Source organism: Mytilus edulis, chromosome 8, assembly GCF_963676685.1.
Source record: "Mytilus edulis chromosome 8, xbMytEdul2.2, whole genome shotgun sequence".
Classification (NCBI taxonomy): domain Eukaryota; kingdom Metazoa; phylum Mollusca; class Bivalvia; order Mytilida; family Mytilidae; genus Mytilus; species Mytilus edulis.
In genome coordinates, this window is record NC_092351.1 from 70,229,171 (window position 1) to 70,244,055 (window position 14,885).

The following is a 14,885-nucleotide window of genomic DNA, read 5'->3' on the forward strand; positions in this document are numbered from 1 at the left end:
ATTTGGTTAAAATTGAGAAAGGAAATGGTGAATGTGTCAAAGCGACAACAACCCGACCATAAAGTAAACAACAGCCGAAGGCCACCAACGATTCTTCAATGTAGCGAGAAACTCCCGCACCCCCGCACCCGGAGTCGTCATTCCGCTGGCCCCTTAAAAATATGTGTACTAGTACAGTGATAATGGACGTCATACTAAATTCCGAATTATACACAACAAACTAAAATTAAAAATCATACAAGACTAACAAAGGCCAGAGGCTCCTGACTTGGGACAGGCGCAAAATTGCGGCTTGGTTAAACATGTTTATGAAATCTCAACCCTCCCCCTATACATCTAGCCAATGTAGAAAAGTAAACGCATAACAATACGCACATTAAAAATCAGTTCAAGAGAACACCGAGTCCGAAGTCAGAAGATTTAACAAACGAAAATAAATAAAATGACAATAATACATAAATAACAACAGACTACTAGCAGTTAACTGACATTGGTTGAATGTTAAAAACTGCGTATTTTTTTCTATAAATTGTCGTTACGAAATTATACTTATACAAGAGTTTTAATTACATAATATCATATCTACTTATCCTTCCTGAACATTTACATTAACCCCTGGTTTTTGATAGCGTGATTGTTACTTAAGATTTATTGGTTCGTGTAACATTTTTTTAATTGTTGTTAACTATTCAAAGTAATTATGTTATTCTTGGTGTGTCTGTTGTCATTGAAATAATCGTAAATAATGTAATCATGATTTATCAGAATTTTTCTTTCATGGAAAATCGTCATCTGAACACGTTCTAGAAAGAATGTTTAATCTAATATCAACCTTTAAAGATAATTTTCGATGCATAGATTGATTGTTGGTTGTTTAACGCCCAGTGGAAATATTTCATGCATATTCAGGTTGATCGATGCATATAAGAATGACTGATGAGAGTCTAACTCGTGCTGTAACTATTGACAAGCTAACTGCAATGACAATGAAAATAGATATAGGAAGATGTGGTATGAGTGCCAACTCTTCATTCAAGTAACAATTACAATGAAAAGACTAAACAAAAACATCATACCTAACAACACATTCCTCACTTTGTTCGGGTATCATGGTATACGATCTGGAACAGTTAAAGCAACCTTCCATTGTCAAGTTGAGGAGAGACTCCCAATGATGTTTTTTTCATATTCCTCAGTGGTTCAAAACTAAATATTGAAGCTATTTCAAAAAATAAAGAATAAACGCTAGGAGACTGACGACACATTTCATCACACATTCTCCTTTATATCTTTTTAAATTATGCAACAATCATCAAATTATCAAAACCCATCGTCTAAAAGTGATTTCCCTTTTTAATAAAATTCCGAGAAATAGATGTAAACTTTTCGTTATAGTGGTGTGCAGATAATTTTAGCTCCAATAACAAACTTGGCGACCAGATGGTGACATTTAGCTGTAAATTTCTGTGCCATTATGTCTCTAGGGAAAAGTTGTCTCATTGCCAATCATAACACATCTTTTTTTATCTTCTTACATGCATGACATGTTATTTTATATTTTATGACTATGTTAAAAGTAAATATGACATCAAAATAAACTGTGGTTTTACTCTCACATATATGTATTATCATCTACTGTTTTAAATTTAGTAGCCATGATTTCTGATTTGATTCTAACAAAAAGGGCGCAAAAAATAAGAGACAATCAAAACTGTATAAGCAACGTTTGGTTCATCATTCAAATTTAGATTTATAAGTTTGACTGTCCCTTTGGTATCTTTCGTCCCTCTTTTCAAACTTATTCATATAAGTATCACCATTGTTAACAAATGAGTTTTTCCAAATGAGTTGCCTACACATGCCTTGATAAAGTTCCGTTTATGTATGTATCATTCGTGGTAAACAATGATTCATGTTTATATCAGTTTTTAATTAGTCACGTTTTTATGTTTTTCTTGACAATATCACACCTTATATAAGTTTCCAATTAGCGGGATTGTCAATTGTGAAAGATATATTGTTGGGCTAATGAATTTGTGGACTAACAAGTGCAATACAATGAAATTAACTATATATTAGAACTTATTCAACTTGCCAGTACCTAATGAATGCAATATTTAAGAACCAAAATAAAAAATTAAACAGGCTGTCTCCAATGTATTGTTCGTTGCTTTGTCTTTGTGCGTGGGTGTAATCTATTGAAAAAAAGTGTAATGCTGGTGCTTTTTGTGATCTGTAGTTTTTATCAACAAAGTTGATCATTCTTGTTATTATTTTGTGTATAATGTGATGAAAAAAATATACAGTGATGCCAAATTGTTAATAAAAAAAAAGAGAAGACTTGAAAGCTTAAGGCAATCAATAACTTCTAATAAATCAGTTAAATGATTAAATGAATTTATGATCAATCCTTTGTCATGTTTGTGTAACTGTTTGATGCAAGAAAAATGCCTTTATATTGTCAATTTCAAAGGAGACTAGAACAAGAGTTTTACTTGCATGAGCAATACGATTGAGATTAAATGTAGATCAATATCTACTTATCTTTCAGGAACAAGTTTACCCCCGGTTTTTGAAGGGATTTTTGTTGCTCAAGCTTTATTTTTTGTGTAGCATTTTATAATTGTTGTTAAGTGTTCTTATGTTGGCAGTGTTGTAATATGTTGTCATTGATGTCCTTAGTGTCTTCCCTCTTAAACAATAAAAACACGTTCATTTTTGTATTCTCGTCTTTTATAATATTTCCTAATTTGCTTTGTCCAAATGCCTTTTTGTGCTTCTTTATTACATATCTGTTTGTTTTTATTATGATTAAGATTATAACACAATATTGACTGCTGTACCCCTAATTTTTTTTTACATTTTTGAAATTTAGTATGGAAATAGGGAATGTAGTAAAGAGACAACAACCCGACCAAAGAGCAGAAAACTGCCGAAAGCCCCCAATAGGTTTTCAACACAGCGAGAAAATCCAGCCCCCGGAGGCGTGCTTCAGGTGGTACCTACCTATTGTGTCTGTTTGTTTTGTTCACACATCGTTGTCAATATAATGAAATTTGTTGCGACTGTCATACAAGTGAGAGATTTAGCTAGCTATAAAACCAGGTTTATTCCCCCATTTTCTACATCAGAAAATGCCTTTAACAAGTCAGGAATATGCACCCCGTCATTTGTTATTATGCTATGGTATTTGTTTTCCTATATGCTTTGTCATTATGCATTTTTGTTTCCTCTATGTTGACATATTTCTTTTAATAGTAATTTAAATTATAACACAATGCTGTACCACTATTAATGACATTTTGTTCACACATCATTGTCACTATACTGGACTTTTACGCGACTGTCATACAAATGAGAGGTTTATCTAACTTAAAGCCAAGTTTAAGTATATATATTTGTTTAGGGGGCCAGCTGAAGGACGCATACGGGTGCCGGAATTTCTCGCTGCATTGAAGACCTATTGGCGACCTTCTGCTGTTGTCTGTTTTATGGTCGGTTGTTGTCTCTTTGTCACATTCCCAATTTCCACTCTCATTTTTATTAATCCACCATTTTCTACATAAGGAAATGCCTGTACCAAGTCAGGAATATGACAGTTGTTATTCAGTCGTTTGACGTGTTTGAGCTTTTGATTTTGCCGTTTGATTATGGAACTACCTTCTTGAGTTTTCCTCCAAGCCTAGTATTTTTGTAATTTCACTTTTTTTAGTTCATTTGTATTTATTTATTTATACAAACTGTATATATTATAGACTTATCAGTTGTATGTTACGCTATTCAACGCGAAACAATGAAGGCATTCTTGTTATAGTCAGTCAACACAATTCTTATTGCAGAATATAGTATCTGCTTTTTGCTAGGAATCATTATCATTATCATTATTTTATCAAATAGGACTTTTTTTATTTTTAAAAGTGCTGTTATTCTTCTTTTCTAGATAAAGAGTGGGTCGATCGCTCACAAACATGTTTAAATTCTCCATATTTGGTATTCCAAAAAATATATTTTGTAACTTCATTGCCTTTTATAGATGACTATACTGAATATTTCTTTCCTATTGTTAACGGTCAAACAAGGACCCGTTATTGTTTACATTCATATCAGTTGTGTAGTTGAGCCGTTACACGTGATAATTGTTTGGATATGACAGCTTAACTAATTGTGAAAGGTTATGAATTTCTTATAACAGTTTAAGTACTATTATTTGTCTTATCAAATTACTTATATTACAATTTATTACCGATAATTTATTTTTTTGTTATAGCAAAGTTGTAGGTTCAATAGGAACCTAAAATGACCCTTATTTCTGGCTAAAATTTATAATTAGTATTAATTGACCAATACAAAAATTAATTAAAGCTTATACATTGAAAATATCGAAACTATATATTTTTTATAATGTATGCTCTTTTCATGACGTCACACGAAGCACTCATTTTGATTTTCGTCAAAAAACTTTGAAACGAAACATAAAACGCTGTCGTTGACAAAACATATCTGACATAAATATTTCGTTTGTGGACGCCTGCACTCTATTTTTATTAGGTATTTATTTGATTGAAATCAGTACGACTGGTGACAAAAATATTTCTATTTGACTTCTTCACATGTCTTTTTATCAACTTAAAACATTTTTTCATTCTGAAATATTGAACTTAATAATCGGGGTCAAATATGCCTCTTACCTACTGCTTTATAACTTGATAAAAAAAACTCATTTAATTATTTGATATATCAAATTGATAAAGAAAATTGGAAGATTCTGTAGTTGAACTAAACAAATTATTTGTTATAAATATATTTTCGGGCCCTTTATAGAAGAGGGACGAAAGATACCAAAGGGACAGTCAAACTCATAAATCTAAAACAAACTGACAACGCCATGGCTAAAAATGAAAAAGACAAACAGAAAAACAATAGTACACATGACACAACATAGAAAACTAAAGAATAAACAACATAGCTTATTCTTCGGTGTGAGTCAATGCTACATGTTGAAGGCCGTACATTGACCTATAATGTTATTTGGATGGAAAGTATTGTTTATATATGTGTCATATTTTTTGTTTTATTTAGTAACAATCAATTTGCCTGAATTTTTAACTTATAAGTTATCCTCTTATTCTTATTTTTATTGTAATCCCTGAACATTAAGCAAACATTATATTGAAAATCGATGTAAACTTTCTTGTAAGTCAAAGACTGAGGGTACATACGCATCGATCTATAGATGTCGAATTTATGAAAAAGCCATTACTGCTAAGCAATATTATACTTGCCTCAAATTCATCGACCATTTATCTCCTACAAAAACAAAGATGTTCTAGCTGACCGTACTGTAAATCATATAGATAATTCAGATGGTTAAAACCATTTCAACTCCCCTATAATTGACGGTAGGAGGTGAAATTATTCAAGTTGAAAAAAAATATCTTCATGCATTTAAAGGAGAAAAAGCAAAATAATCTAAAATTTATAAAACAAGATGACCGACATTAACATTCACCATTTGGAAAGTAATAAAGAGTAATCAACAAACAAATGAGGGATGATCACTTTACCAAACCCTTTTCTTTGTTTATTGTTGTTGTTTTGTTTCTACAGACTATTGGCATTGAAAAACAATCTTGAAGAATTTAGTGATTTACATGACCTTATATGTACTTGGATTTTCTTAATACATCAATGCATTTTAAAAAGTTATGTTTGCGCAAGTTTTTGGGGATATTCGTTGTATTCGATAAATATTATTGCTAAAACTCGCATTTGAAAAATCGAGAATCCAAAACATAATAAGATACTGAGGGCCCAACTCCTTTTGGTAAAGATTTCCCTAGATGTATTTGATTATTATTCTTATATTCCTTATGGTTACAACGTATTTATACATCATTGGCTTTCAAATGAAGGCAAACCGAGGAAAGATCTTCGGACGCAAAAATGTCTAAAAGTTTACTTCATAAAGGATCATCAACTAATTATATGCAAACGTATTACAAATATTTGTGTTTCAATTTTTAGAATGATTAAGAAACTAAAGTTGTAACTTCTTCAAACAAAGTTGACCTTAGATGAAATTGAATATTGTTGTTATATTCGTTTTTGGTGATTCAGATTTTCACATGTTCCGCTTCTCTTTCAAAGATAGGCTTTCCTATTGAGGATAAATCAAGGAAGCGTTTTAGAAGAATACAAATTTATAAAATGTTTTTTTATATATATATATAAACCTTGTTTTATTGTTCTAAAGGTTTTAATATCTGTTGCTCCTTTATATATTTAGTGAATACATATGTTTTTGTTTTCTTTTTGTTGGTTCATTAAAATGTTTTTTAGGGGTTGTTTTCTTATTTTTCAATGTTTTGCTTTTTTGGTTAGTATACAACAACAACAACACAATCGTTCCATCATACCATGGAACACAAATAAAGACTTTAATAACATCTTAAATCACCCCAGTCTTATAAAAGTCCTGAGTTAATTTAAGAATATATTTGCGTTCAATAAAAACTTGGCAAATGACAAGAGCAGTAATAGCAGTAAGAGTAGTAAGATATAAAATAAAAACACTGAACAGATTCCTACTTTATGGTTGAACTTTATATAATATTTGTTTTTTTGCAACTATTTCAGGTTTGTATTCGCATCTCTCATGATCGTGATTTTCTGTACTGTATATGACATTGTAGTAAAGAATCTTCTCAGAAATGATTTTAACAATGATATAATGTAGGACGGAATAATTTCTTGTAGGTTTTTTTCTTAGCAGTAGCTACAATTGTTCTTTGATACAGTATTGTCTATTTCAGGTTTGCTTGTTTTTTTCTTTTATTTATTTATCCGGAAAAAATAACAGAGCTATACTATTTTAGGCACTTGTTTATATTATATATTCTTATTCCACTGATTAAAATTATGACTATTTAACATCGGTATGATACTGCTGCCTTTATTTATAAGTCCGGAATCTTGTCAGCAGTGGAGTTCGGTTCTTTAGTCGTTCTCTGTTTACATTTCTAAGGATGATGAATATATTTCTAGTTAACGTATTCAAATCGTGAATTCTTGTTGGTCCTTAGCTGTTAAAAATCCGTCCTAGCATCGGTTTGTACAATGATATATGTATTGCAAATAAAACACAATGAGTAAACTAATAATTTTTATAGGCGTTAATCTTAAAGTATCTCAACAGTTGATTGCGAAATTAACAGACAAATGAACTTGTGGCATTTTTATTGAGTACCAGAAGAGTTCAAATCAACAGATAGTGCACCTTATATTAAATATCAGAAACATTCAATTCAATTCATGGTTCAGCTCACTTCATATTCGTTCTTGTATTGTATATCGATAAATGGAAACACGTATGCTTATTTACAGTTTGACTTTGAAATCATTATACAAGGGCACGGTCTATAAAAGGTTAAAACTCAGCGTATTAGTCATCACAGGATGGACAAGATAATAACAAAATGAATGCCAATGGATATTTTGACTTTCAAACCTCTTTTAAATATGTGATTAAATTTAAGTTATAGTTCATCATTCCATGACTTTCTATTGAATGTAGAAATTCGAAATATAAAAACTAAGATAAATAATATATCAGTGATGTTGCTGTTATAAAAGGCAAGTTACAACGAAAAATACATGAGATTCAAACCTGACTGTTGTTAAGACAGGAAATGAGATATGTTTTGCTATGAGGAAACTGATCTTTTAAAAAGAGGTTATTAATCTAACTGAGGCAAAACAGACTAACCCTTCCGGAGCACATAAGATCACCCCAGTTTTTGTGGGGTTCGTGTTGTTTAGTATTTAGTTTTCTATGTTGTGTCTTGTGTACTTTTATTTGCCTGTAACTTTTTTCTTTGTAAGCCATGGCGTTGTCAGTTTAATTTCGATCTATGAGTTTGAAAGTCCCTCTGGTATCTCTCGCCCGTCTTTTAAATAATGTTGGGAAAAGAAACGTACGAATTTTCCGTTAAGAAATTTACTCGGAGCACGGTATTTTTGTTATTTTACTTTTTTCTATGTTGGCGTGCGTTAATCCATATCAATGGATAACCTTCGCACACAACACGTGCTTTTGGAATAACCTTCTACAGTTTGCATCCAGATTTATAGTATAGGAAGCCAAACTTTAAGCTTTAATCGGTTTTTAGTATCAAACTTCAAAAGCCATGATAGATAAGACAAAACCATTTCATGTGACACTTTCCTCTGGATGTTGCACATTTTGGAATAATTCAACGGTTTCGCGCGAGATTTATAGTTTGGGAAGCCAAACTTATAAGTACTTATCAATTGAGAGTCTCAAACTTAAAAAGCCTTGATAAAATAGACAAAACCATCTAAGATGACCTTTTCCCCAGGCAATGCAATCTTTTTTTAAAGAAATGTATACATATAGTCCGGAATGGGCATTATAAAATTGAGAATGAAACGGAGAATATGTCAAAGAGACAACAACCAGATCAAAGAGCAGTTACAATCGAAGTTCGCCAATTGGACTTAAATGAAGTGAGAAAATCCTGCAACCGGAAGTGGTCTTAAGCTGGTCCTTAAATAAAAATGTGTACTAGTTCAGAGAAAATTGACGTCATACTAACGTCATACTACACTCCAAAACATATAATGAACTAAAATAAAAAAAGAATTCAAGACTAACAAAGGCCATAGACTTCTGACTATGGACAGGCGCAAAAATGCGGTGTTAAACATGTTTTGTGAGATCTCAACGCTCCTCATATACCTCTAGCCAATGTAGAATAATAAAAAAAACACAGCAATACGCACAATAAAACTCAGTTTAAAAGAAGCCCAGAGTCCGATGTCAGAATAGATAACTAAATAAACTAAGCAAAATGACAATGATACATAAATGTCCAAAGGACTTTTACCACGAGCATCACTGAAGAGACATTATTTGTCGAAATGCGCATCTGGTGCAGAAAAATTGGTACCGTTAATGTTATTACTGTCACGCCAATATTGCATTCAAATACATGAAAATATAAGATGAACAAAGTAACAGTTGCAAATTTGATTTAAAATAATCAATGACCCGTTACCAAATTTCGATAATTTGATGCAACAGTGTAATAACTAGTGAAAGCAGACTATCAATTTGTTGTGTAATTATTTCACATTACAAATTGATAATACTACTCTTACTGGTAAATGTATGTATATTGGTTTGATTACTTGATAGAACAAATGGTTAATTTGATATAACAAATAAGTAACTAGAATTAGTAGATTACTCAGTTAAAATAGATTAATAACTTGAAATTGAAAATGCCAATACGTCTTTAGTAAATATGTTTGTGTTAATCAGAATCAATCACCTTTGGTTCTGTAACCTTAACTTTGTTATTGTATAATGTTGTTGTTTACGGAAGAAGACGGAGATGTTTGTTTTCAATCATGACGTGTGAAGGAAAACCATGGAAACGGGGATTTGTTAATTTGACATCATATATTTATATAAATTTTCCAAAGTGCATAATGGTCATTAAAAATTTGATTCCTATACATAAACATTTAACTCTGAGGATGCAAGGAACTGACGATAGTGGTAAGTTTTTTTTTGTGTTCTTTTAATCCAAGAGATTTTCATTAAAGCATCGACAAGTAAAACGATTGGATACTTGTATTAAGATTTGAAACTAAACGCAAGCTCTGATTACAAGTATTAAGATTTGAAACTAAACGCAAGCTCTGATTACAAGTATTAAGATTTGAAACTAAACGCAAGCTCTGATTACAAGTATTAAGATTTGAAACTAATCGCAAGCTCTGATTACAAGTATTTTGATTACAGAGTACAAAAGCAATGTATACACTGCGATCGACTTTTTTCAAATTGACTATTGTGAACCAAAAGCAATGTACGATTTAATACAACTTCTGTTGAAACATCAGTTTTATAATAGACAATGGTATTTGCGACTTATTCAGCTACTAACACTGCATCTTTATTTAGGATAATACAATAGCAATGCGATGGGGCATTTCTCTACCTAGTACGATACCAACATGATATGATTTCAGTCTGTGCAACATATTATATTTATTTCGAGCTGATACATTTTTGTTTTGTGTTTTTTTCTCTCACAAATGCCACTAATTTGGAGAAAAGGTAGCACCGTCCAATTTCAGGGTATTTGTCTAAGCTGCACCAGGCCTCAATTGATTTGTGTTATGATTTAGACTGTATAAATGGGAACATAAGTGAGATTTTTTTTAGAATATGGAGATATGTTTTATATATCTCACTTTATTATAAAAAATAGAATAGTAATTTATATTGATAGAAATCTATTGCAAATCAGCATTTTAATATTATGCTTTATTTGTTTCAATTTCTAAGAGAGAATTTACCTAGATACTAATTCAGACTAATTTTCCTCATATCATCAACATATGTATAAAATCTATCAAAGTAGTATGTCAAATATATCTTTATTTTAGCTTTGCTGCACCCAAACACTACCAGCCTCTTTGTTAATGGTAAGTTATTTTATTTAAAATTAAAACGATCTTTAGTTAGAAAATTGTAGTTCAGGGTTCAACTAGATTAATTGTTCTAATTGTACTTAATTCATGTTTCTAACACTATGGAGATGTTTATTTTCCTTAGACTAAGTAATTGTCCACTTGGCGTCTTTTTTTATTTAGCTAGGCGCACAACAGTGTTCCGAGTTAATCAAGGAACAATAACAGTTGGTTTCGGCTGCACTTTAAAAGCCTACTTAGTTTTGATGCTCGATATATTTCATGCATTGCCTATTTGAACGCTAGGACTTATTTTTCCAATACTATTGAGAGTGATTGTTAAGCAGCTCTTTAAACGCCTTATGTTGGACTTTAAGATAAAGCCTTTTTTCTTTGTTTTATATTTAACAGTATGTTAACATTTTAATTGATTGAATAAGTCAATAAATACCAACTCTTGCACCGCAACCAGCTTTCTCTTTAATGCACGTAAAATGTGCTTTCACCACATTACTGTCAAAATTATTCATTTAATTTTTTTTTTGTGGTTAGTATTAATTGGTTGCTGAATACCTGACATATACACCATATCTTCTTTTGTTCATAAATATTGTCTAAATAAATGCAAAGGAGAAATTGATATTAATCATTGTAAAGATATTTCAAAATGCGCTAACGCAATTATAGATTATTAATGTATTTGTTTTTCTATTTTATAGCAATTCGTCCATACGCAATACAAAATGGAACATCTGATGAAGGTCCATTCGGAATGTTTCCAGAAATTACAATAGAATTCCATACAAACTCTATGGCTCTAGCTGCCATCTGTAGCTGCACGTCCATCGTTATTGTCTGCATATTTCTGTACTGCTGCTGCCGAGCTAGTCGTAGGGACGGAAACTACGAATGTTCATGTGCATATGAAAGACCTACATCGCATTCAGTAAGTGTTTTACAGTCATATTACTAAAATGTACATCATATTAACTGGTATCATAGGCTTTCATAAATTGTATCTACGTACAAAAGCATGATAATAACATATATGTCAGGAGCCAACAACCTACTGCTAACAGGGTCTCAATAAGAGCGTTACAATATTAAGAGACGTTTTTATTAAATAGACGAAATAACTACTATGTAAGCCTGTCCCATGTTATAATCATTATACTAATATATTTCCAAAGTTTGTTTTATAACAACTGCAAAGGAATCACTTTTCATTGAATGTGTCAAATTAGAAGATGTCCTTTCATTGCAATGTGTGCAATGCGAATCATATTTGAGCTCAGGAAACAGAAACGATAAACTGAATCTAGCAAATTTAATGAAGTTAACTATACAATCTGAAGCTCCATCTATCATCTGGTTAAAGTTAGCAGTGTTTAAACACAATAACTACCTAGACACTCCTGTGTTCTGAAAAAAACCGAACCTGATTCAAAATCTATTTAAATGTATTAAATAACCTTAAGGAATTCATTTTCGACAGCCTGTCGACCATTTAAGTTATTGTTGTTCTGTAACAACAGAAGATTTTCTTTTTAATGACTGAATCAATTATAAATAACATAATTACAAAAAAATTATAGGAACAATTATGCATGATATTCTAAATTATATACACCATTAGTTATACTATGTAAATAATTATTCATGCTATTGTATTTTACATGTAGCATTTTTTTGACCCCTAATCCAGGCTTTTGATTTGGGTTTTAGGCTTCAATTCCTATGCTATCAATGTTTCCATGGAATATTATAAGTTTTTTTGTTTTTTTTTAGACATCTAGTAAAAGGTCTTCGGCTCTTATATCTGGTTCAATATCTATCAGGATTCCTACTTCTGAAAGCAGATATCAACCTTACAAACCTACAACCGATACAATATTTGAACAGTCCGAAAGTGAAGATAGTTCTGCAGTTAATATGACTCAGAAGAAAACCACATCGCTTGACGTTTGAATCCATTTGAGTATTTTAGAAACTAACTACAAGGTGTTAAAGCAGACTAACAAAATGTTATCCGACCGTGTAGACTTCTGATAAAAAATGTGAAAACCAATGAATGCATTTTTGTCAAAATAATAGTAATGGGCTGTATGGCTATTTCGACTAAATATGACCAGCAACTTAGCAACATAAACTTATTCAGTTTCATCCACATCAACCAAGTATCTACATAGAATTTTATTTGCATATGTCTTATGCTCCATATTGGAGAATATATTTGCATCAGTGTTTCCTCCCAAATTATTGACTACACAAGGCGAATAAATATGTGACATAGCGTTATAGTATGTCATGAAAATGTATGATTTTTTCACCATCTGTACTTTACATTTATTTATATTTTTATAATGTGCATTTCATTTTTGTATATTTTTATTAAATCATGATATATTTTTTTTTAAATTTGACTATTTTGTTCCTCCCCTATTCTGAATATTGCAACAACTAAGCTACACCAAGATTAGATTTGAATTTGTTCTGCTCAATGATAACATAACAAAAAGCTTATACATTTAATTCGCAATTATATATCAAAGTTCATATACCAGCTTTTGATTTATGCCATTTGATTAGGGATTTTGTGTTTTGAATTTTCCTCGCAATTCAGTATTTTTTGGATTTTACTTTATACTTATACTGTACGTAGAAGATTTTGATAATATCAAACAAACAATCTTACAAAAGAATGGTATGGCTAGTAAAACGTTAGTATGGTCTTGAGGAAACGATGAAAGGGGACGATAAATGGATGATAAGAGAGAGCTATATCTCTAGCACGTTAGAGACACCCTTGTAGACTTCGAAAAAGAGCAGGCTAATGTCGCTACAAGGCAGCACTCGCACTTGCAAAGTGGAAAGGGATTAATATAGGTTACAAATCTTGTTTCCCAATTCACTATAAATAAATATCTTTTAACTAATAAAACGTTTACGTAAAATGTAGATAAATAAAGTAAACGTATCAAATGTGTAAACAACACCATACTTAAGTAAAAATGGAGTATACAGACAAGAAGCTAATATCTTTCATCATTATCGTGATGGTAATTTCATTCAATTATTCGTCCTCGTTGTTGGATAAAAGAAAAGATCACTTCTTTACATTTGGTGACTTCATGAAACCTAAGGTAGCAATACACAGTTAGGAGTTTAGTTTCGCATTTTGGCCCCTGTGGATTTTTCAAATAGGAAAGCTATTGTGTAAAAAAATCGTTTTTAGACAGCTGAGTGCTAATTTAACCTTCAAAGATAGTTTATTTTTTACATGTTTTATGGACTGTTTTCTGTTTGACAATCCGTATTTTCATAGCTAGACCTGCCATAGGTCCAGAAATTAATGTAATGTTTACAAACACTTTTTTCCTACACGAAGTTTTTGACGTAATTTTACGAAAAAATGAGATGAAAGACATATGATTTTCATTGGATTTGCTGAATGATATATGTACACAGTTTCAGAAAAGGTATTACTTCAAGCGATTGAAATTCTACTTTTAGCCAAATTTGGGGAAATATGTGACATCTTTTCCCCCCTTTTTGCAATATTTTATAACAAATAAATGCAGATTGTTGCCATGGATACACCCAAACGAAATTATATTTTACCATTTTATATACTGGATATAAAATCTATGGAAGATTCTGATTACATACATATGCCCATATATGACACAAACAGTAAGCTTGATATTGCAAGAAAGCAATGAAAAGGGGATGGTAAAATTTATAAGGGCAAATTTTAATATTTTTTCCTAACTGTTTATTGCTATCTAAAGTAAAGGACAGACCAACGTAAAATAAACTATATTGTGCTATGCATTGTCCATTATCATATAATACATATGTTTGTTTTGATCACAACCAGTGACATGCAATGATATAACACACAATAACAATTACAGAAGTATAGCATAGTTATAGTACCTATTGATATCACACTGTTCTTGCTAAGGTAAAGGTTGTTAGATAATATATCGAATTTTGACCAAATAAGAACAACAACATAAAAAGTCTGATTCAACAATTTGACACTTCATGTATCGATATTTTCAGTAGGTGTTAAATTTATACAATACAGATCTTTGGTTAAAAGCTGAATCATTTGATTCAGCCACATTTCATTTCGTATGTTTTTTACAGATGATATGCATATGACAAAAGCAGTGGATATTATGTCTTAAAATATGAATACTTGATATAAAAGAGGGACGGAAGATACCAAAGGGATAGTCAAACTCATAAATCTAAAACAAACTGACAACGTCATGGCTAAAAATGAAAAAGACAAACAGAAAAACAATAGTACACATGACACAACATAGAAAACTAAAGAATAAACAACACGAACCCCTCCAAAAACTAGGGGT

General features: G+C 31.2%; 1 protein-coding gene across 1 annotated transcript; it reads left to right on the forward strand.

Annotated features, from left to right (window-relative positions):
- Nucleotides 1-9,513: 9,513 nt before the first annotated feature.
- Nucleotides 9,514-12,921, forward strand: LOC139484303 (uncharacterized). The gene is made up of 4 exons (XM_071268039.1): nt 9,514-9,583; nt 10,480-10,518; nt 11,223-11,449; nt 12,292-12,921. The coding sequence occupies exons 1-4, from the start codon at nt 9,514-9,516 to the stop codon at nt 12,469-12,471; spliced, it is 516 nt and encodes a 171-aa protein (XP_071124140.1). The 3' UTR covers nt 12,472-12,921.
- The last annotated feature ends 1,964 nt before the right edge of the window (nt 12,922-14,885 follow it).